Source organism: Diachasma alloeum, unplaced genomic scaffold, assembly GCF_001412515.2.
Source record: "Diachasma alloeum isolate Michigan unplaced genomic scaffold, Dall2.0 Dall_scaffold_00203, whole genome shotgun sequence".
NCBI lineage: Eukaryota > Metazoa > Arthropoda > Insecta > Hymenoptera > Braconidae > Diachasma > Diachasma alloeum.
Genome location: NW_021680368.1, coordinates 1,887,417 through 1,908,903, shown reverse-complemented (window position 1 = coordinate 1,908,903; position 21,487 = coordinate 1,887,417). Strand labels below are relative to the sequence as shown.

Genomic DNA, 21,487 nt, shown 5'->3' with positions numbered 1-21,487 from the left:
GTATTTTTCATGTTGCAGTCGAGGTTTATAATACTTCAATAAAACACTAAACTTTGCTCTAAACCGTTACGATAATTTTTTATAATTATATCAAGGCATCAATAGTTTGATAAAATATGTACTTGACGAAATATGACCATATTCATCAATTTATGTGTATGTATGTGTTCGATGAAATATGTACTGAGGTGGAGTGCATGAGACAGAAATACCTGTCTGCGGATTGAAACAATGGTAATTATACGTGACATCTTTGGAATGAAGATAGAGAACAGAACAGAAATAAAGGGCGCAGTTACCTCATAAAAGAGTCTATTTCCAGTCCCTGCTTCTCCACCCAATGGGACTCTCGACAATTCTCAAGGATTAATTGGGAGACGAGAGTGAATTAAAGTGTCCGTGTAATTAAAAACCACAGTAGGTAATTAATTCTGATAATCTCCACGAGAGAAACTTCAGTCCCGAATGAAATTAGCCATAATTACGATTAATATTCCAATGAATTACTCAATGAATTACTTGTGACACTTGACATCACGTTTTTTCACTGTTGACTAATGAATTAAACTCATTTCTGTTCTAGAGCACGAACTCCAGGAGTCCACTTCTGCCAGAAATGTCAGATAGAATTCCCCCTGGAGAGGATGATGAGGCGCCACAGGAGATTTCACACGGCGGCTATGAATAAAAACCTTCAGAGGGATCCTCTAACGACGAGCAAACCCACGAGACTGAGAGTCCACGAGAAACCATGTGAAGTCTCCCCCCAACTTGGGAAGAAAAAAATCACCAAAACCTCGTCCTCATCGTCCTTAAAGCAAGAAAGCCCAGAAGTCATTGAGGAAGAAGCCCTGGAGGAGGACCTCCTCGAGGAGATCGAGTCGTCCCTTCCCCAGGACCCCTCGAAACCCAGCATGGAGGTCTACAGGATCACCCTCCGCCCCAAGAAGCCCACCCCCTCCCCCCTGAAATGCGACATGTGCAGCTACTCGTGTTCAAAACGAAACACCCTCTACGCGCACAAGCGAAAGCACAGCCTGGGGGTTCAGCCGGAAGTCTTCTGCTGTGGTGAGTGTCCCTTCAAGACGACGAAGAAGGCCTCTCTGTACTCCCACCTCTGGAAGAAGCACAAGGACCCGAAGGAGAAGGAGCCCGAGCTCTTCTCCTGCAGTCAATGTGACTACAAAAACAAGAATAAGTACGAGTTGAAGGTGCACATAACGAGGAAGCACACTGACGACTACAAATTCTCGTGTGAAACCTGTGGTAAGAAGTTCAAAGTGAAAGGGGATTTGACGAATCACGTGAGATTCACTCACAGAGAGCAGCCGGTGATCTGCGACGTCTGTGGGAAAACCTGTCTCAACAGCAATTCTCTCTACGTGCACCAGAAGTTTGCGCACTACAAGGCGAAATACGAGTGCCCAATCTGCAAGAGACGAATGGTAACTCAGGAGAACCTCGACGAGCACATGCTCCGACAGCACGAGAAGAGGGAGAACGTCGTGTGCGAGGAGTGTGGAAAGTCATTCTCGAGGAATAGCAGACTCAAAGTTCATATGAGGATTCACACTGGGGACAGACCGTACATCTGTCATGTTTGTAATAAGGCTTTCGCGAGGAGAACAGCGTTGAAGCAACACCTGTTGATTCACACTGGGGTGAGACCGTACGTCTGTGACATCTGCGGAAAGGCTTTCACACAGAAGCCAGGGCTTATCAGCCACAGAAAGTCACATCCTGGGACGCATCCACCGTTACCCAGAGTTCTCATTGATCACATATTGAACGATGTTCTGAATAACTGAGATTACGTGTATGTTGATGCAATAAAATTGCCCCAATTTTCCATTTACCCATGTTTTTTCATTTCTCTCCTCATTTATTTTTTATGGATGTGAGGGCAAGTGAGATAAGAAGACGAATCGATTTCTCTACGTGCGAAGGTGAACAGCTGTCTTTCGTAATAAATTTTCTTACATTTCGATTCAACCTAATTACGAGAAAATTTCTGTGTTCTAGGAGCCGAAGGAAAATACCAGAAGGCAAAGATATACCGCTGAAGAAGAGGAAGAGGTCAGTGATCGTGCTGAAGATGTCGGTGAGGGCTCGCAAAAAATCTGGACCTAAAAAGTCCCCTCCAGAGCCTCAACTCTCACCGCAACTCCCTCCGGACCTCCTGTCCTGCGAGGTCTGTGACTTCAAGTGCAACGACAAGCTGATCATGTCGACGCACCTCGCAGAGAGCCACACAGACGACGATTTCCCGGGGAAAAACCCAGGAACGCCTATAGAGGGCACCAAGAAGTTCAGCTGCAACATGTGTGGCATGATTTGCGCTAAGAAGGAGACCCTCAATGCTCACTACATCCGAAAGCACACGGAGATTTACGAGTTCAAGTGCGACAAGTGCGAGAAAAAATTCAAGATCAAGGGGGACTTGACGACCCACTTGAAGAGAACTCACAGTGAGGATCCAGTCGTCTGCGACGTGTGCGGTAAATCCTGCAGGGACAAGCACTCCCTCTACCTCCACCAGAAGTACTCCCACTACAAGGGAAAATTCACCTGTGAAAAGTGCGGAAAGTGCCTGACGAGCGAGGAAAATCTGGCTCATCACCTCAAGTACCAGCACGAGCAGAAGGAACGAAAGATGTGTGAAGAGTGCGGGAAGACATTTGCCTCGGTCTTCGATCTCAAGAAACACATGAGGACTCACACTGGCGAGAAACCCTACGCCTGCAAAGTCTGCAACAAGACCTTCGGCAGGCACTCTGGCCTCAATCAACACCTTCTTCTGCACACTGGCGAGAAACTTTACGCCTGCGACGTCTGTGGGAGAAGTTTCGCACAGAAATCTGGACTCATTGGACACAGGAAGAAGCACCAGGGGGATCTACCTCCTCTCCCTCACATTCAGATTGATCACATCGTCAAGGGGATGAAAAAGAATTGATGAAGGGAATTTCCTCGTGATAATCTTGAGATTATAATTTTGCATAACTTTAACTCTTAGAATCAACGAATTTAGAATTGAGGGAGACGAGTCACTTGAGGAGAACAGGGCATCTACCTCCCCTCCCTCACACTCAGATTGACCATATCATCAGTACGATGAATCAATATCAATCAATCAAATTATGTGATAATATTAAAATAATAATTTTCCAAGAATAAACGACTTTTCAATGAAACTAGTTTTTTTTCCCTGTAAATAAACTTTAAAAAATCCTTCCCTAATCCTCCAATCGACTATTTACCCCCAGTTGCACAGGAATTTCCCCCTGCCCACCCTAAAATGAATAAATAAACTAATGGAACCTTTCCTGTTTTCCAGATCACCAGATAAACCCCGAGACCACGACGACAATCACGGCCTCTTCATCTTCGATCGCGCCTCAGTGGTAATGCGAAAATGGCAGATACTGGAGTTCGACGGAAAGCCCTACTACGCCTTCGTCCCCGAGAACGAGGAGCCCCTGGACCCCGACGATATCCCAAGCCTGGACGACCCCGAGGAGCCCCCCAGCACAACAAAACTGAAGCTAGAGGCTCTAGAATCCGACGAAGAAGCCCTGGAGAACGACGAGAGCTTCTACGACTACCAGCTGTCGTCCCCCGAGGACCAGGACCCCGAGGACTCCTCCCAGGACGTGAAACCCATTCTCCTGAACGGAATAACAGACACTGGAAAATCCGACGAGGGGGATTTGTACCAGGTGAAGATCGAGGGTAGTGTTATCACGCTGGAGAAGCTAGCAGAGGACGTGCAGGCCTCAAAATCATCGGAGTCAATTCTCCCGGAGCTCGAGGATGACCAGACGGCCGACGAAGACGCTCACCAGGAGCCCTCGGACCACGAGGAGCCCGACAGACTCGAGGACGACGAGGAGCAGCCCCAGGAGGTGCCGAATTACGAGAAGAAACGCGAGCTAGAGGCGATTGAATTCGTGGGAGTCGACGCCGAGGACGAGGACGAGGAGCAGGTGGACGACGTCGAGGCCGTTTCCCAGAAGTCGGAGGTCTCCCCTCAGGCCTCGACGAAGCAGAAAAAAACTAGGTACAGGCAGGCGTTGCCAACAGCCTCAGTAACGCTCAAGTGCAAGGTCTGCGGGGAGACCTTTGGCTCGGCGATAGCCTTCAGGAAGCACGTGGCCTGGACCCACAAGAAGAAGGTCTGCATCCAGGAGGACGGGGCCTTCATCTGCGCGGTGTGCGACTACAGAACCCTGAAGAAGAGTCTGTTTGCAGCGCACCTCGAGAGGAAGCACGAGACCTGGCCGAGGAAGGGCCAGGGGACTCTGGTGTTTCCCTGCGCTGTCTGCGGTTTCGTCTGCAGGTCCAAGCACTCCCTCCAGTCCCACTTCATCAGAAAGCACACGGACAAGTACGAGCACCAGTGCAAGTTCTGCCCCAAGAAGTTCAAGGTCAAGGGGGATCTGACGAACCATGTGAGGTTTCATCACAAGGAGAAGCCGATTAATTGCGACGTTTGTGGGAAACTCTGTCAGAACACTGGGTCTCTGTATGTTCACCAGAAGTGGGCGCATTACAAGCCGAAGTACGAGTGCTCAATCTGCAAGAGGAGGATGGTGACTCAGGAGAACCTCGATCAGCACATGGTGACGCAGCACGAGAAGAGGGAGAAGATCGTTTGTGCGGAGTGTGGGAAGACCTTCACGAAAAAGGATTCGTTCAAGAGGCACATGGCTGTGCACACTGGGAGCAAGCCTCACGCCTGTCCAATTTGCTCGAAACCGTTTGCCAGGCAGTCTCAGCTGAGACAGCACGTGCTCATTCACACCGGGAAGAGGCCTTTTGTGTGCGATATCTGTGGGAAGGCGTTCACTCAGAAGCCGGGGCTAATCTGCCACAGGAAGACACATCCCGGACCTCATCCACCCCTTCCTGTCATGCCTATTGCGGATTTGGTGAATGAGTTCACGGCTGAGTACCTTCAGGAGACTAGCAATGTCGGGCAAGAGGACGAGGAGGAGGAGGAGCTCGAGGGGGAGGAGGAGGAGGAGGTCGAGCAGATCGACGAGATCAGCGAATAGTTTTTTCATTCTGGGGGTTTCGGGGAAAGTGTTGAGTTAGTTCAAGGAAATGTTCAGAGGACTATTTCCTAGTTGTAGATATCTGACAGTTTGTAGAATCTTATTCTATAGACGTAATAATGTTTCCTTTTCAGTAATCGTAAGTGCTAATATTTTTTTAAGGTTTAATAAAATTCATGATGTCGGATAAACACTGTGTAAAGTTTCAGAGGTTCGAAATAAATATTTTTCACGCTCGAGGAGGTGTAATTCACGAAGTACTTTTTTTTCGTCGAAGGGTCTTTGTTCTCTCCGAGAATTCATAACGAAGTAGATTATCTGGCAAAACTTCTGCTCGTGATATTGGGGAAAAAAGGAAATGCTGGGAGCTGAGTGTTTCCTTGTGCTCTCGGAAGTTGCATTATCTGCGAAGTTTTCCCTTCGACACAATTGCGAAGAAAACAATTATGAAATTTTAACGAAACGTTAATTGATGCTTCATTTCTCATTCAACTTTTCAGCTTCTAATTTCTTGAGATTTTAATTAATATCTTCTTTTAATTGAAAGAGAGGGGCAAGATTTAATAAATATTCTGATTGTTTTCAACTCGAAAGCACATTCAAAGGTACAATGAGTCGATGATATTTCTCGATTTATCGTCAATCCGACATTTTTCCGCGTAAAATAACTAATTTCCACTCTTCAATGACTTCACGTGCATCACTGAAGCACTTCCGGTTCAGCGGAAGGTGCCGAAATGACAGACTGTGTAACGAAAACCGAGGTAATGTCATTTTCATTAATTAAATAAACATTTTTTACCCGAGTGAGGTAGTTATTCGTTCCTTAACAGTTCCCCTCAACTAAATCTTCTCATGAAATTCGGAATATCACCTCAAAGCCCTCGAAACTCACAAAATTCCGATCGAAAATGCCAAAATTGCCTCAAAGCTCGTCAATCGCAGAATAAAAACCGGAAAAAATGTCTTATATTGCAGCGCGCCGATGCCCTACATCAAAGTGAAGCAGCTGAAGGACCTGCAGGAGACGCCCCCCCAGCCGCCCCTCATGAAGAATCTCCTGCTGATGGACGGTTACAAGCTGAAGCTCACGTGCAAAGTCTGCGCCGACGTATACTTCGGGGCATCGACAGACCCCGCAGCCCGCGAATTCGCTCGAGTCCACCAGAATGTTCACAGCCACAAGTGCCTCATCTGCCCGAAGAGGTACCTCCGCAAGGAGAACCTAGTGGCCCACCTGTCTGACTCCCACAGAGGCGACTGTTTCTTCTGCGACAACTGTCCTCACGCAGTGCGGGACAAGAATTTTCTGATAAGACACATGAAGAAGAAGCACCCCGAACTAGTCGACGAAGAGGACATGAGCGATAAATACAAGAGTCTGAAGCAGCTGAGAAACCGCGAGGTGGTGGTTTACCAGAATCGTCTGCCCACCGAGATGAACAGTGGCCTGAAGCAGTTGAGAAACCGCGACGTTCTGGTGAGGGAGGAGAAGGAGGAGAACTTCGTCTGTCACCACTGTGGCTACGTGACAAAGGACAAGGCCAAGTTGGCGAGCCACGCGGCCCGGTACCACAACCAGCAGAAGTATCCGTGCAAGAAGTGCAAGAAGATATTGCTGACGCAAGAGGGTTTTGAGAAGCACATGGAGAGCCACAAGCAGCCACCAAAGACGTACACCTGCGACGAGTGTGGAAAAAACTTTGCGGGAGCCTGGAATCTCAGGAAGCACATTTTGTCGCACAGTGGGGTGAAACCACAACAGTGCACCATTTGCGAACGCAGGTTCTCGTCGAGGAGCTCGTTGAGGCAACACTTGTTGACGCACACGGGGAAGAGGCCGTACGAGTGCGATATCTGTGGCAAAACGTTTGTGCAGAAGCCAGCGTTGACGGGACATCGCAGACAACACGGGGGCAAACTTCCACCCATGCCCAAAGTTTATATTGATTCTTTTATTAAGGAGGTCGCTCCCAGTGCTATCAGCCACCTTTCGAAGACACCGGTGGAGCGTAAGGATGACGGGGTGAACTTTGAGGACTTCAATGTCGAGCATTAGTTGGTTGTTTTGTTCTGGTTTCATGGGTTTGACATTGAGGGGATTTTGAGGGTGTTCAAGTGAAGAATAATTACGTTCTTGAGTTTTTTTTCTATAACAATCCATAAATTCACTGGGTTTTTCGTATTTAATGCATTTTGTACTGCATTCAATGAGTTTTGAAATAATTTCATAAAGTGGAAATTTGATTCCCTCACTTGAATGTTCTCAATTATTAAAGAACATTGAAAATTATTCTAAACAGTTTATAAGTGTGTTTGTTACTTGAAGAATGGCCCCAGCCAAAGCAATTTTGTAAAGAGGAGGAAGCATTAATAAAGTTCAAGAGTTTTCCTAAATTTGCTGTATTTTTATTTCCTGAGCCTTTAAAACTGTTCGATCCTCTTTATTGTTTCTCCCCTTTGTTTATGACTGCTCGACAATATTTAGAATATTTTGAGGGAGTGCCAGTGATATGTTTCAAAGAATCATATTTTTTCTACTATAAAAATTTAAAAAATTCACTTCATTGGGATTTATTCAATTTAAGTGAATTTATCGCGACTAAAATTTAATAGAGATAAAATTTAATAGAGTGAGAATTCGATCCATTCACGTGATTGTTTTCAACTATTAAAAAATATTCATAAGCTTGTTTTTTGTTTGAATGAAGGCCTCATCCAAAGCAGTTTTGTAAAGATGAAGACGCAACAATAATGTTCAAGTGTTTTCCTAAACCTGTCGTATTTTTATTTCCCCTTTACTCGATATTTAATTGATCCTTTGACTCATTTTTCAGGATGATGATTGATTTTCAGGTTTCAAGGTTTTAAAGGACACTCATATATTTATATACACATTTTCTCTTACCGACGATACCGAGTGCCGATTTAATACGATCAAAATTAATTAAACAATTGAAAATATTAATTTTTAGAAAATAAAGTTAGTTAATTAACTGAGTCAATTTACTTCATTTATTTTGTGCTAAAGTCCATTTTTTTTAAATTTGATCAAGTGAAAATTTAATCATCTTATTTGGATATTCTAAACTACTAAAGTTAATGAAATATTTTTGTCAATAGTTAATGAGTGTGTTTGTTATTTGGAAGATTTCAGTCCAAAAAATTTTGTAAAGAAGGAGAAGCAACAATAAAGTTCGAGGATTTTTCTAAATGCATAGTTCAATTTTTTCTTCCTCATTCCATCCTTTCAGTCCTCCCGATTATGCTTCAGGTGCAATAATTTCGAACGTTTTTCACATTTTCTTCCTATCAAAATCGAGGTAATAAACTCCATCAATATTAATGAAATTTAATTGACTTCATAACGACCAAAATTGATTGATTCACTGAATTTAAAATAAAATATCATTTCACTTTACAATTGACAAATTTCATTCGATTAAACTCAATCAAATTTAATGTCAATATAATGCAGCTAAAATTAATTTTATCATTCCATGAATGTCGTCTGCCATTCGTAGAATTAATCAAATGCAATCAAGTTAAGGCCCGGGTAGATTATCTTTCGAACGTGATCTTGGTTTTTTTTTTTTTTTTGATAATCTGAAATGATCTCCAATTGCTATTCAGTTTTCCGTAGTTCTGGAGTCTCCGAAAATTATGATTGTACAATCAAAAAAACATTGAAAAAGAGCTGAACATTTTCAAAGAGCCTTTTTGTATAATATCGGAAAATAAACCCAATAGGGAGGAAATTGCAAATTAATAATTTGATGTATCTAATGACTGTTAGGTCGTCATTTGTCACAGTAGTCAATGGCTGCTAGATCGTTAGTTACCATGATAAATTATCCGTTCACTATTTTCTCTCTATCGGACTTATTTCTTAATCTTTATTAAAAACGCTCTTTGAAAATTTAGTTTTTTAAAAAATTTTTTGATTGTACAATCTTAATTTTTTGGGACTCCTGCGTGATGTCAAATCCAATGGACATTGTGATATATTTTACATTACGAAGATGAAAAAACAATCGAGATAACGTTCAAAAGATAACCCACCCGGGCCTTAAATTTCATATTCAACGCATTAAAAAATGAAGAAAAATGATCGCCTGCCCCTCGGATATTCTGAACAACTAAAAATCACAAAATTGCGAATCATTAATAAAAATAAATAACCATCAATAATGTAATGAATTCACAATAAACAAATCCCTGAAATTAACCAATGGCTCTCAAACTAAATGAAGGACCTCAAGAATGATAAAAAATACTTCACAGTCCCGTTTGTAAACCTAAAAAAATTCAAGACCGTCTCGAAGCCCTCTAATTATTCCCACATCTCTGAACCCCCTCACTAATTTCCCAGATTTAACTCTCAGAAAATTTCAGATTCCCCAGAAAGCGTTCGACGAAGAAAAATCCAAGAACGGGTCACAAGTGTTCCCACTGCAGCGCAAGTTTCTCCCACGTGATGAAGCTGGTGGAGCACCTGAAGAACACCCACAGCGTGACGCACGCCTTCAGCTGTGACGAGTGCGGAAAGACATTCAGAAGCCCAATGAACATCGCAAGACACAAGATCATTCACTCGGGCGTGAAGAAGTACAAGTGCGATTTGTGTGACTACAGCTGCCACCAGAAGACAAACCTAGAGTTCCACAAGAAGCGACACATGCGGGACTTCGGATTCAAGTGCAATCTCTGCGAGAAGGCATTTCTCTTCAAGTGTGAGCTGCTGGCTCACGAGAATGTCCACAAGAATATAAAGGCTTTCAGGTGCGAGCAGTGCGGAGCTGCTTACATCCACAGGAAGAACCTGCTGGTCCACGAGAGGCAGTATCACGGAGAGAAGAAGAACAGTGGAGCTGTCCAAAAGAAGTCCTCGAAGGTCCTCTGCGCGACCTGCGGCATGAAGCTGTCCAGCAGGAGCGCCCTGAGGGCTCACGAGACCATTCACACAGGCGAGAAGAAGGAAATCTGTGATATTTGTAAGAAGGGGTTCGCCACAAAGTCGGGCTTAGTCGTCCACAGGAGGAGTCACACCGGGGAAAAACCGTACAGCTGCAACCAGTGCAGCAGGGAATTTGCGCAGAAAACGTCTCTCATCATTCACCTGAGGTACCACAACAACGACAGACCTTATTCCTGCAAGAGATGTGGGAAAGGATTCGTCTCGAGGACTCGTCTTACTAGTCACGTAATCAAAGTTCATGGGGTGGTTTGAGGGGGCGATAGGAGAGACGTCATCTAGAGGGAGGGAAAATTTATTGGGTAATTAAGTTCTTTGCATTTTCCACTGTTTCTAATCAATTTAATTGAGCTGAGGATGCAATAAAGTATTGATCTGCCAGGATATTTGACTTTGAAATTCACTCCTTGAGCTCTCAATCCGCGATTAAATCTGTTACAAATATCACTGAAAATTTCCTTGTGATACTTGAGGGGGAGTTGTTCGGTAGAAGTGCTCTGAGAGCTCACGAGACTGAGGTACCACACAACGACAGACCTTATGGCAAAGGGTTCGTCTCGAGGACTTGTCTTACTAGTCACGTAATCAAGGCTCATGGGGTGGTTTGAGGAAGAGACAGGAGACGTCATCCAGAGGGAGGGAAAATTCATCGCGTAATTAAGTTCTTTGGGTTGTATTTCCGCTGCTTCTAATTAATTTGATTGGTTGAGGCATTGTGGAGTCTTGCAGCAACTGTGCATTCAATGCAGCAATTTCATTCTGGGAGTAAATTGCATTTGCAGTCTGAGGATTCGATACCACGGTCTATATTCTAGGAATAATTGCATAAATAAACGAGGTCATCAAGTTGAATTTGGATGTGTATTTCCGGTAATGGACGGATGCATTATTTTGGCGTTCATTACGTCTCGTCGTTACGTAATTTTGATTGAACGACCTTTCGTGCTAAATGGATGATTTCCAGAGGGCTAAATATCTAAATTCTGCGCTTACGTCACACAAAAATTGTCTAATTAATGATGCGATTGGAGTTTCGAAGCTGGAGATTTATTATTGATATCGAATAATTCAGTTAAAAATAAAATATCGAGTTGCTAGAATGGTGAACTTTGAAATTCACCCCCTGATCTCTCACTCCACGATTGAATCTATAACAAATCAGTAGCGAAGTGGTCACGCGATTTAAGTTGACTTCGGTTATTGGCCGGTCTTCAATAAATATCTCGAAATCTAAGGGAGATAGCAAAATTTTTCTCATAACCTTTTTAGTACACTAAGAAAAACAATTATTTTTGCCAAATATCCATTTACTTGAGAGAAGTATTTATTTTTTAAATGCCGTATTTCTCCAGTCGAATCATCCCCAGGCAATCCTCGTTAGGTGTCAATTATGACAATTATATTGCTCCAGAAGATGAGTTCGTTAGTTATCCCTTTGAGTGCGCTCCCTCAATAATTATCAACATTAAAACATTAATCGAAATTCTTCCCTCTAGAAAGTAAGAAATTTAGAAAAAATGAGTAATTATTGGAGGAGTTCAGCCAAGGTCAAATGCAACATAGTCATCCTGTAGAGCAACATGATCGTCATATTTAAAACCTATTCAGGCTCTCCTGAGCATGACTCAATAGGAAAAATACGATTTTTAAAAAATAAATGCTTCATTCAAGTAAATGAATATTTGGCAAAAATAATTTTTTTCTCAGTGTATCACTCAATTCACTCTACAAAAAAAGTTATTATGAAAATTTCTCAATCTCCCTTAAATTCGGAAATATTTCTGGAAAACTCAACTAAAGACGAAATTAACTTGAACCGTTTGACCACTTCGCTACTGAAATATCACTCGAAATTTTTCTAGTCTACTCGAAATTTTATAATCAAGCTGAGAATAAATGGCATATGAACCGCTGAAATTCGATAGAGCACTCTAAATTCCAGGAATAATTCCATTAATAACAGAGGACATCAAGTTAAATTGTGATTTTTATTTCTGGTAATGGACTGATGCATTATTTCAGCATTCATTACGTCTCTTCGTTATGTGATTTTGATTGACCGACATGTCATGTTAAATTCATCACTTCTAGAGGAATAGATACCAGAATTCTGCGCTTATTAATGAGGCGATTGGAGTTTCCGCTGGAGATTTATTATTGACATCGAATAATCTTGTTAAAACTAAAATATCCAGTTGCCAGTCTTTGAAATTCACCCTATAATGTCTCAACCTACCCCTGAATGTGTAACAAATTTCTCTACTCTGCATGCTAACGCGTTTTGATCTGACAAGCTTTGAATTCACTATCTCTTGAACTCAATATTGAAATTTGGTTCTGTGTAATTATGGACGTAAATTGCACATGAACCGCTAAAATTCGATAAAGCACTCTAAATTCCAGGAATAATTCCATCAATAACAGAGGACATCAAGTTACATTGTGATTTTCATTTCTGGTAATGGACTGATGGATTATTTCAGCATTCATTACGTCTCTTCGTTATGTAATTTTGATTGAACGACCTTTCATGTTAAATGGAAGATTTTCAGAGGAATAAATACCAGAATTCTGCGCTTACGTCACATAAAAATTCTCGAATTAATTAAGCGATTGGGGTTTGAGCTGGAGATTTATTATTGATATCGAATAATTCTGTTAATAATAAAATATCGAATTGCCAGGGTGTTGAACTTTGAAATTCACCCCCTGATCTCTCAACCCACGATTGAATCTGTAACAAATATCACTCAAAATTTCCCTATTCTGCATATTAACACGTCTAGGTCTGACATGAATCGTTTTGAATTGAGTTATCCTTTCGCTCTGGAGTTTGAGTATTTCGCTGAGTGTATCCAGACTCCTAATGATTCCATCGAAACGCAGTGTGGTCAGAAGTTTGCATCGTTGCAACATTGACACAAGCAAATCATCCAGATCCTCACGGTTATTACGGAGTTGAAGTATTACTTCGACTGAAATAGGAGAAATCTTACCTTTAAAGACGGCTTTTGTGTGTAATTAATTATTCGAACTCGAGGGTTTCAGCGACTGTCTGCTGATGGCGGAATTCAATCACCCACTTTCAGTTTTAATTGACATGTTAATTAAGTTGTGATGATTTAATACTGGTGTTAATTATGCAATTATCTCAGTAATGAAGGGATTTAGAAGAAAATATTACCAGACTTTTTCATCGACTCACTCACTTAAAGATGATTAATAATCAATAAATTGTCTGAAATTATGATTACTCCACAAATTATTCAGGTACTTAACTCAAAGAAAGATTTAGATTTTTTAGATTTTTTAGTCAGCCCAAAAAAACATTTTGATTTTCAGGAACGCATCTCCAGATTTTAGGAATCTATCACCAAATTTCAGTGATAAAAATCACAAATCGTCAAGGTCAGAATCATTCTAGTGTCCAAGATCACCAACAATTGGTGACATGTCCCAGGAAATCAGTGACATATTCCCAAAAATCAAAACTTTGTTTTCTGAGTGACGGAGTTCGAATTACCACGAAAATTGACTCGTGTCGTCTGTCTCTATCTAACACTCGACACCTATTTGTCTCACTCGCACACTGATCACCACCGGGGTTTTAATAATTGGAGATTAGATGGAAATTAGGACGACGCGTGACACTGTAGCCCGCTAGGGGCGCTACTGAGCGAGAGACCGCGAAAACCATCACAGAAAGTTCAACTAGAGCTGTTTTCCGAATTAACTGATCAACTGATTAACTGATTATTCGAATTTACTGATTAATTTCGGAGTCGTCGTCCTATTTGCGGTCGAACGAGTGTCTAGTCATCCCAAATTTTGCCCCCAAAAACCCGATGTCCAACGGAAATGGAACAAATAAGAGAATTAATTTCACGATTTTCAGTGCTGCCACCTCCGCCGAGTTACTCATGTCGTCGTACTAATTCTAAAAATCAATCATGGGATCAATTTCTGCAATTTATCGGTCAATTTAAAAGATTTTCACACACATCATCCATTCGGCGAATTCACTTGTCCGACATTTTGTTTAGAACTAGATTCCCCCCACTCCGCGATCTAATATGGCGCCGGCCGGCCGGTGAGTGGCGTTCGGTGTAGCTCCGGAAAATCGTGTTTATCGTCTAAATAATCCCGAAAAAACCAATTGACTCGCGAACAACCCGTTATTAATTAATAAATAGTGTATTGAGTGATCTAGTTTCCCAAAATAATGGTGTTGACAGTGAAAAATCATCGAGTTCGATGCGCAACAATACCATGTTGATCATTCAAGTGACCGAAAAACGAATCAAGTGACTAGAGAATATTTTTTTCGAATGAAGAGACGAAAATATTTAAATCCAAACCCTCTCCCTTTACCTAAAAGTATTATGAGATCAATTTTTACAATTTATCCGTCAATTTCACAAATTTCAACATTCATTCGGTGAATTCACTTGTCCGCCATTTTGTTTAGAACTAGATTCCCCCCCCCCTCACCGCGATCCAATATGGCGCCGGCCGGCCGGCGAGTGGCGTCTGTGTAGCTCCCGAAAATCGTGTTTATCGTCTGAATAAACCCGTAAAAAACTTATTGACTCGTGAACAACCCGTTATTAATCAATAAATAGTGCATTGAGTGATCTAAATCCTTAAAATAATGTTGAACACTTGTTAAACAAAGACAAATTATTCGCCAATTCGCGCATGCGTGGGTTCAATGCCCAATTGCCCTCTCCCCTCTCCCAGTGTGTGTTGTGTTTACCCGTTTCGTGACCCCCAGGTTGTGTTTACTGTCGAAATAACTGGAAAATCCTTAGACTCGGGCAGAATAATCATATCTAGAGTGAATAACCCTCGAGTTCGATGAACATCTGCTCAAATTTAATTAAGCAAACTCAACCAGAGTACTTCAATTCACATTAACTTTCGTTTAAAATCGACTTCAGATATTAATCTTCACAATTTAAGTCATGTTTGTACTACCTTAACTGTCCAGCAATTTGTTAAAAAAATCGTCTCAACAGTTCAAAATCCCAAGCCATGAAAAAGCCATAAAAATGACATTTCCAGAGTTTGAACCATCCCACCCACTCCCCTAAAACTTAAATCTAAACCCTCTCCCTTTACCTAAAGTACTCGAGTAATACGTGACCAGTAGTCCAACAGTGCTTCTAAAGTTTCTCGATCTACTCTGCTCCCACACGTGTCCACTGTACATCTGAAATCTGGCCATTGGTACACTCGGTTGGAGGAGATAAGACATGTCCTCGAAGTGTGAAATATTGACTGGATGAATGGGAAGGGATTAGGGAATTAATTCAGTGGCTTTCAATGGAATGAATGGACACACCGAGTGATACTGAATACCTATGTTGTAAGAGACAGTTAATTGGGGACAAGCGGAGACTAAGGTCTGCCAGGCTGAATCATCGATTGTGTGCTGTCGATGGTCGGTGTTTCTGATTGAAATGTGGAGATTCCTGAGGGAATTTGGAGCACCATTTGCCAGATTAAGGAGGCACTGGTTTGAGATTGATGGGTAATCGAGTTGGAGATTGTTGAGGGCGTGGAGACGACCGAGATGCCGCAGGTATCTATTGAATCAAGGGTCTCGATCAATGGTAAGTCGTTCACAATCTTATTCAGTGGTTACTTTGAACTGTTGTGCGGAATTTGCCAGTCTTTGAAGGCCCCTCTGAGGTCTAGGGACTTCAGACCGTCCCCGGAGGACACTGTCACTGCTCGCAGGAGTTTTGATACGTCCGTCACACCCAGATTTGAGTTAACAATGCTCAGGGTTTCTAAACTATTTTGACTCCTAGAATTTTTGGGAGGTTTAGGAGGGCGATGGGGTTTTTAGGGGATTGCGCGGACTTTGAGTGATGGTTTTCAGGATTTTTTTTGAGAATTATTTTTGTGGGGAATTGGTTAACTAGAATAAGTTCATTTTTTTTTTCGAAAATGTGTTTTTTTTTGGTTAAATCGCTTCCTAACAATTTGTGGAGGCGATTTATCAAAAAAAAATGTTGGCAAAAATTGAACTTACCCTAGTTTACCAATTGATGACAGAGTTGTCTTCAGAATTATTTTTTTAGGATTATTTAAAAATAAAGATATTTAGCCGGAATTTGAATGGCGAATTCTGTTGAGTTATGGCCAATTTTTTACTGATTTAATATTTTCAGTTATAAAAATTGACAAAAATGTGAACATTTAATCCTAAACAATTATTATTTTGCTTTAAATTGGGTTACTTTAGTTTTTGCGGCTATAGACATTCTCATATTATTTAGGAAATTTTTTTTCAATAATTCAAGACCCAACAAATATAAGACTCTGTTTTCGTAATTCCAGATTTTTTCTGTGAAGAAAAGTCTTATGAAAAGTTTGCTATCTTCTCTAGATTTAGTGATATAGTGAAAAATTTAAAAGTTAACTTAACACGAATTTCGCACTGGTTTAATCTTCTCGTCTGCAAAAATCTATAAAAATTTGCATATATTGGTTTATAAAACGATTTGAAACGGCTCAAAATACTCATTTGTCAAATAAATTTCTCAATTTCTTAGGTAGAAATTTACAAACCAATTCCCCCCAGGTTTAATCTTCTCATCCGTAAACATCCATAAAATTTGAGTGTATTACCCTATGAAACGATTCAGAGCATACAAAATCTTCCCTCGATAATTCCAGTTCGTCCCGAAATACCAATTTGTCAAAATAAATTCCTTCAACTGAACTTCTTTCACTTTCAAAGCTGTCAAGAAGTCTACCCCCTCCTGTGCCCTCACATTGGCAGAATTTCTAGTTTCCTTCGATAGGACGTAGGGTCTGGACCATGCCAGCTCCAAACTCCGCATGTGCTCCCCATACTTTCCCTATAATGAACTCCAAAAATTGAGATTTTGAGCAATAGAAAAATTTCAAAGTAAAATATCCATCCATCCATGAATAAAAAATTTAAAAATACAAATTTTCATGAGTAGAAAAATTAATAATTGTATCCTTACAATAAACTTGAAAAGTTAAGATTGTTATGAATAGAGAAATTCAAAACTACAGTTTCCACGAATAAAAAACTTTAAAAAACGAAATTTTCATTACTAAAAAAATTAAAAATTAGGATTTTTATGAACAGAAAAATTAAAAATTGAAATTTTCAATTGAAACCAGAGTTTAAAACCAGAGTTCGTAGCAAAAATATGTCATTCTACATGTGAATGTTTTTCTGGGCTCAAATGAAAGAGCGGGTCGAGAAATGGCGTGCTAATGACTCTATGAGCTGTGTGAACTTGGAGTCGAAGTATGATAAATCGATTTTTTTTCTTATAGTATCGATTGTACTCAGTGAGTACCTGAACGTACCACATTCATTTTCGTTTGTACCCCGCATCCCTAGACGTAAGGGGTGCGGAAAAAATCGTGCAGCGTCAGAAATGAAGGTACGGAAAAAATTTTCATGAGCAAGGATTCAGCATGGATAGTACTTGTATGTACTATATTTTTCCATTTCATTTATCAACCCCTTCAATACTTTACCCGCTTCTAAAATCTTAAATGTATGAAGGACGTCAGGAAAACATACAGATAACTTCTAAATCGTTAGTACTCGTTTGTACCAACGAAAATCATTCATTATTATTATTATTATTATTATTCTAATCAAATCACCTGATTCCATTTTTATCAACCGTAAAATCATCGTAATGGATTCCATATGTAGTTCGTGAAGTTTTGATGTGGGTACAAACGTCTCATCTTCCGTACTTCCACTCCCATCGCAGTACAAACGGAACAATTTACTGTACATGATAATGAGACCAAGTACAAACCATTGAGAGCTTCAAAAATAGTCGTAGATTATTCATAAAAATGATACAAACGTTTTTCTGAATTTTTCCGAGATAATCGCGAAAAACGAAATCGCCAAAAAAAATTAATTTAATTTATCTAGTATAGGGCATAGGAAGTGGAAAAACGCAATTCTGAGCCGCCCATCTGCCTATAGGGAACCCAAATTTCCTCAGGAATCGAATGGAATAGGTTTCAAGGCTCTATCTCTCATAGTTTCCGAGATAATCGCGAAAAACGAAAGTGCCAAAAAAAATTAATTTAATTCATCTTGTATAAGGCCTAGGAAGTGGAAAAACGCAATTCTGAGCCGTCCATCTGCCTATAGGGAACCCAGAATTGGTTTTAAGGCTCTATCTCTCATAGTTTCCGAGATAATCGCGAAAAACGAAAGTGCCAAAAAAAATTAATTTAATTCATCTTGTATAAGGCCTAGGAAGTGGAAAAACGCAATTCTGAGCCGTCCATCTGCCTATAGGGAACCCAGAATTGGTTTTAAGGCTCTATCTCTCATAGTTTCCGAGATAATCGCGAAAAACGAAAGTGCCAAAAAAAATTAATTTAATTCATCTTGTATAAGGCCTAGGAAGTGGAAAAACGCAATTCTGAGCCGTCCATCTGCCTATAGGGAACCCAGAATTGGTTTTAAGGCTCTATCTCTCATAGTTTCCGAGATAATCGCGAAAAACGAAAGTGCCAAAAAAAATTAATTTAATTCATCTTGTATAAGGCCTAGGAAGTGGAAAAACGCAATTCTGAGCGTTTTTATTCGCGTTAATCTATACTGATATTCATATTCGAGAAAACTGTTTACTAGTCTACGATCTCCATATCACTTATCAACTGATTCGATGTGTCTAGGTTATTGTCTAGATTTAATTTAAGAAGTAAAAGTTGAGGGTCCACGATCTCCCATAAATCCAGGGTAGAAATTACCTTGAATCCACGGGAAAACGTCCCATATATCCACGGTCAAAGTTACCGTGGAGCGTGTGAATAGACACTGCCAGGTAAAAATTCAAATTTTCACGAATGTAATATTCTGAAAAATGAAAAATAGGTAAATAAGTCGTATTACAGCTAATAAAGTTGCCAAGGGGAATCCACTCGTCAGATCCCTGTCAATGAGTATCGTAACTGATCTCCAGAGGGCTGGAGCTGCCACACCTCTCCTCCATACCTGACACACTCCACTGACATTAAATCGATCTTCGCAGGTCAAATTACGAAAAATTCTTATCAATATCAGCTCCGGCAGCTGATCCCACATCTCCTGTCACTCCTCATCCCCTTCTCATCCCCTTGGTTGATGTATTCAATCTATCGTAAAACAACATGGAGGATGATACACAAAAAGATGAAACAATTAATACATAACATATGACATTTATTCATTTGTATTCCTTCATTTTTTTTTCTCAAATCATTTTTTGTTTTTTTTTTTCTCTTCGATAGGGCTTTTTCGGTTAATCCTACGTGGTATGTGCACGATGAAATTGAGATCTATGTTTCATTAGGGGTTTTTAATTATACAATATTCAGCTGGGTTTTTCGATCGGGGAATGGACGACAGACTTTCACAAGACTTTTGAACTTTTCTTGAATTTTTTGAAAAATTATTAAAATTAAAAATAGTTGGTGAGAGGCATTCAACTACACTGTTGAGAATTTTTGGCTGAAATTTCGGATACATTTCTTGGAAATTTTTATCACATTACAATTCTACTGATATCACAAGGAATTTCGATATTTAACGTTCAAAATTTTATGGAAAATTTAGTGGAAACCGGAAATTTCAGTTCAATTATTCCATGAAAAATAATGAAAATCAGGAAAATTCAGGTGAATATATTCTTTAATGTTAATTAATTAAAAATTAGTTGGGAAATAGAAAATAGACAAATTCCAAAGAATTTTCAGTGAAATTTGAAATTTTTTAATTTTTTTCTAACGGTCTGCACAGAAAAATTTACCTGAAATTTCTGGTTGACTTTTTGGAAATTTCTATCACATTACAATTCCATTGAAATTGCAGAGAAGTTCGTCATTAAACGCACAAAATTTTATGGAAAATTTAGCGGAAGTTGTAAATTTTAGTTCAATAATTCCATAAAAAATAACGGAAATCCGTAAAATTCACGTAAATATGTTTTTGAATTCTCAATTAACCCTAAGTTCAGCATAATTTTACACCGAAGACTCATGTTTTGATTGAAATTTCAAGGTGGCTGGCTAATTCTCGTCTTCCTGTAGCGTAAAAATTTGAAATTCCAAACAATTCACACTGAAATCTGAAATTTCAGGAATTTCTTCCAACAGTGTAGCGACCCTCACCTGATAAATTAATGTAGTTTTTCAATTTTAATAATTTTTATAATCAACTTAGACATATTTTGTTACGTTTTTTCATCGGATTTCTCTCGTATCTGTTCATGTTGTTCAGTGCGCGTGTACAACAGTGTCCTTTTATTAATGTTTTTCATTATCTTCTCTTTTATCTTAAAACAATTATTAATTACATGCAACACTGAATATTCTCTGGACACATTAAACCGTGAGAACGTAATATATGTACATAACGTTTATTTATCTTAACCACGAATACAAATACATAAGGGGAACGAGGGGGGGGGTCGGGGGTCGGCAGAAAATGTTAATCGCTGTGATAAAATTGGGGATCGATAGAGATGTACATCGGTCGTGTAAATGCAAGTATACTTGTGTTCCCATTTGAGTCTCATTAATTAATTTGGATTTTAACAGATTAACGAATTGATTTCACGACGATTGAGGGCAAATAATTAATGCCAGACGGATGAACAAATGTTATTCAAAGTTTCTGAGTAATTAATAATTTAGTCAGTGATAACATACAAATGGAAATATCCCAGTTTGTTCGAATGATTGATTTCAGTGGAAGTTTCAAACAATAATCAACTCATTTTATCGTGTGATTCGACTTTTGATTCACTCTGCTGTGTTCCACACTGTTGCTAGTTGACTCTGTGGGACTTGTGGTGCTGTTAGTGGCTTGTGACACTGTCGACTGAGAGTTAGTCGCCTGAGTCGATGATACTACACTCTGAAACAATCGGAATTAATTAATTTCAAATTGGGAAATTGATGAATGGGGGTTTTATGATGAACAAATGATACAGGTATGAAATCATTTGATAAAAAAAATTATCTTATGATTTTTTTAAGAGATATTTGAGAAAAAAGGCAATTGATTTTGGCTTTTCCGTAGAAATTCTGGGGTCTGAATTTTCGGTTTTTTTCTATTCATTGTATTTTTTTTGTTTTATGTGGTAATTCATTAATTTTAGTTTGGAGAATTGAAGAATGAGGTTTTAAATCTAAACAAATGGTTCACGTATGAATTAATGTAATAGAAAAAATTATTTCATTTCTATTGGAGTTCTATGTGCAATTTTATCATGTGATTTTTCAAAGAAATATTTGCGGGAAAAAAAGGAATAGAGTTTGATTTTACTATAGAAATTCTGGGGCGTAAATTTTGTGTATTTTTTTTACAGTATTTTTATTTGTTTTTCAGACGAAAATTCAAGGAATAAAAACTGGAAAATTCATACCCAAGAATCGTTTTTGA

General features: G+C 39.8%; 3 protein-coding genes across 3 annotated transcripts in view; 1 reads left to right on the top strand and 2 right to left on the bottom strand.

Moving 5' to 3' along the window:
* Window positions 1-10,423, top strand: part of LOC107036016 — a 42,988-nt gene extending 32,565 nt beyond the window's left edge. The window contains exons 5-8 of the mRNA XM_015253725.2: window positions 584-1,749; window positions 3,364-5,056; window positions 6,036-7,069; window positions 9,443-10,423. Of these exons, the coding sequence (XP_015109211.2) occupies window positions 584-1,749; window positions 3,364-5,056; window positions 6,036-7,069; window positions 9,443-10,287 (4,738 nt within the window). The 3' untranslated portion in view covers window positions 10,288-10,423. The remainder of the gene's footprint in view (window positions 1-583; window positions 1,750-3,363; window positions 5,057-6,035; window positions 7,070-9,442) is intronic.
* Window positions 10,424-12,690: 2,267 nt separating this feature from the next.
* LOC107036045 (F-box only protein 39-like) lies at window positions 12,691-19,147 on the bottom strand. The gene is made up of 6 exons (XM_015253765.1): window positions 18,956-19,147; window positions 16,672-16,904; window positions 15,680-15,844; window positions 15,394-15,620; window positions 15,154-15,312; window positions 12,691-13,007 (listed from the first exon to the last, which is right to left on the bottom strand). The coding sequence occupies exons 1-6, from the start codon at window positions 19,145-19,147 to the stop codon at window positions 12,691-12,693; spliced, it is 1,293 nt and encodes a 430-aa protein (XP_015109251.1).
* A 143-nt stretch (window positions 19,148-19,290) lies between these two features.
* The window catches only part of LOC107036043, a 96,762-nt gene continuing 94,565 nt past the window's right edge, over window positions 19,291-21,487 (bottom strand). Inside the window, exon 8 of the mRNA XM_015253764.1 lies at window positions 19,291-20,959. Coding sequence (XP_015109250.1) covers window positions 20,816-20,959 — 144 coding nt within the window. The 3' untranslated portion in view covers window positions 19,291-20,815. The remainder of the gene's footprint in view (window positions 20,960-21,487) is intronic.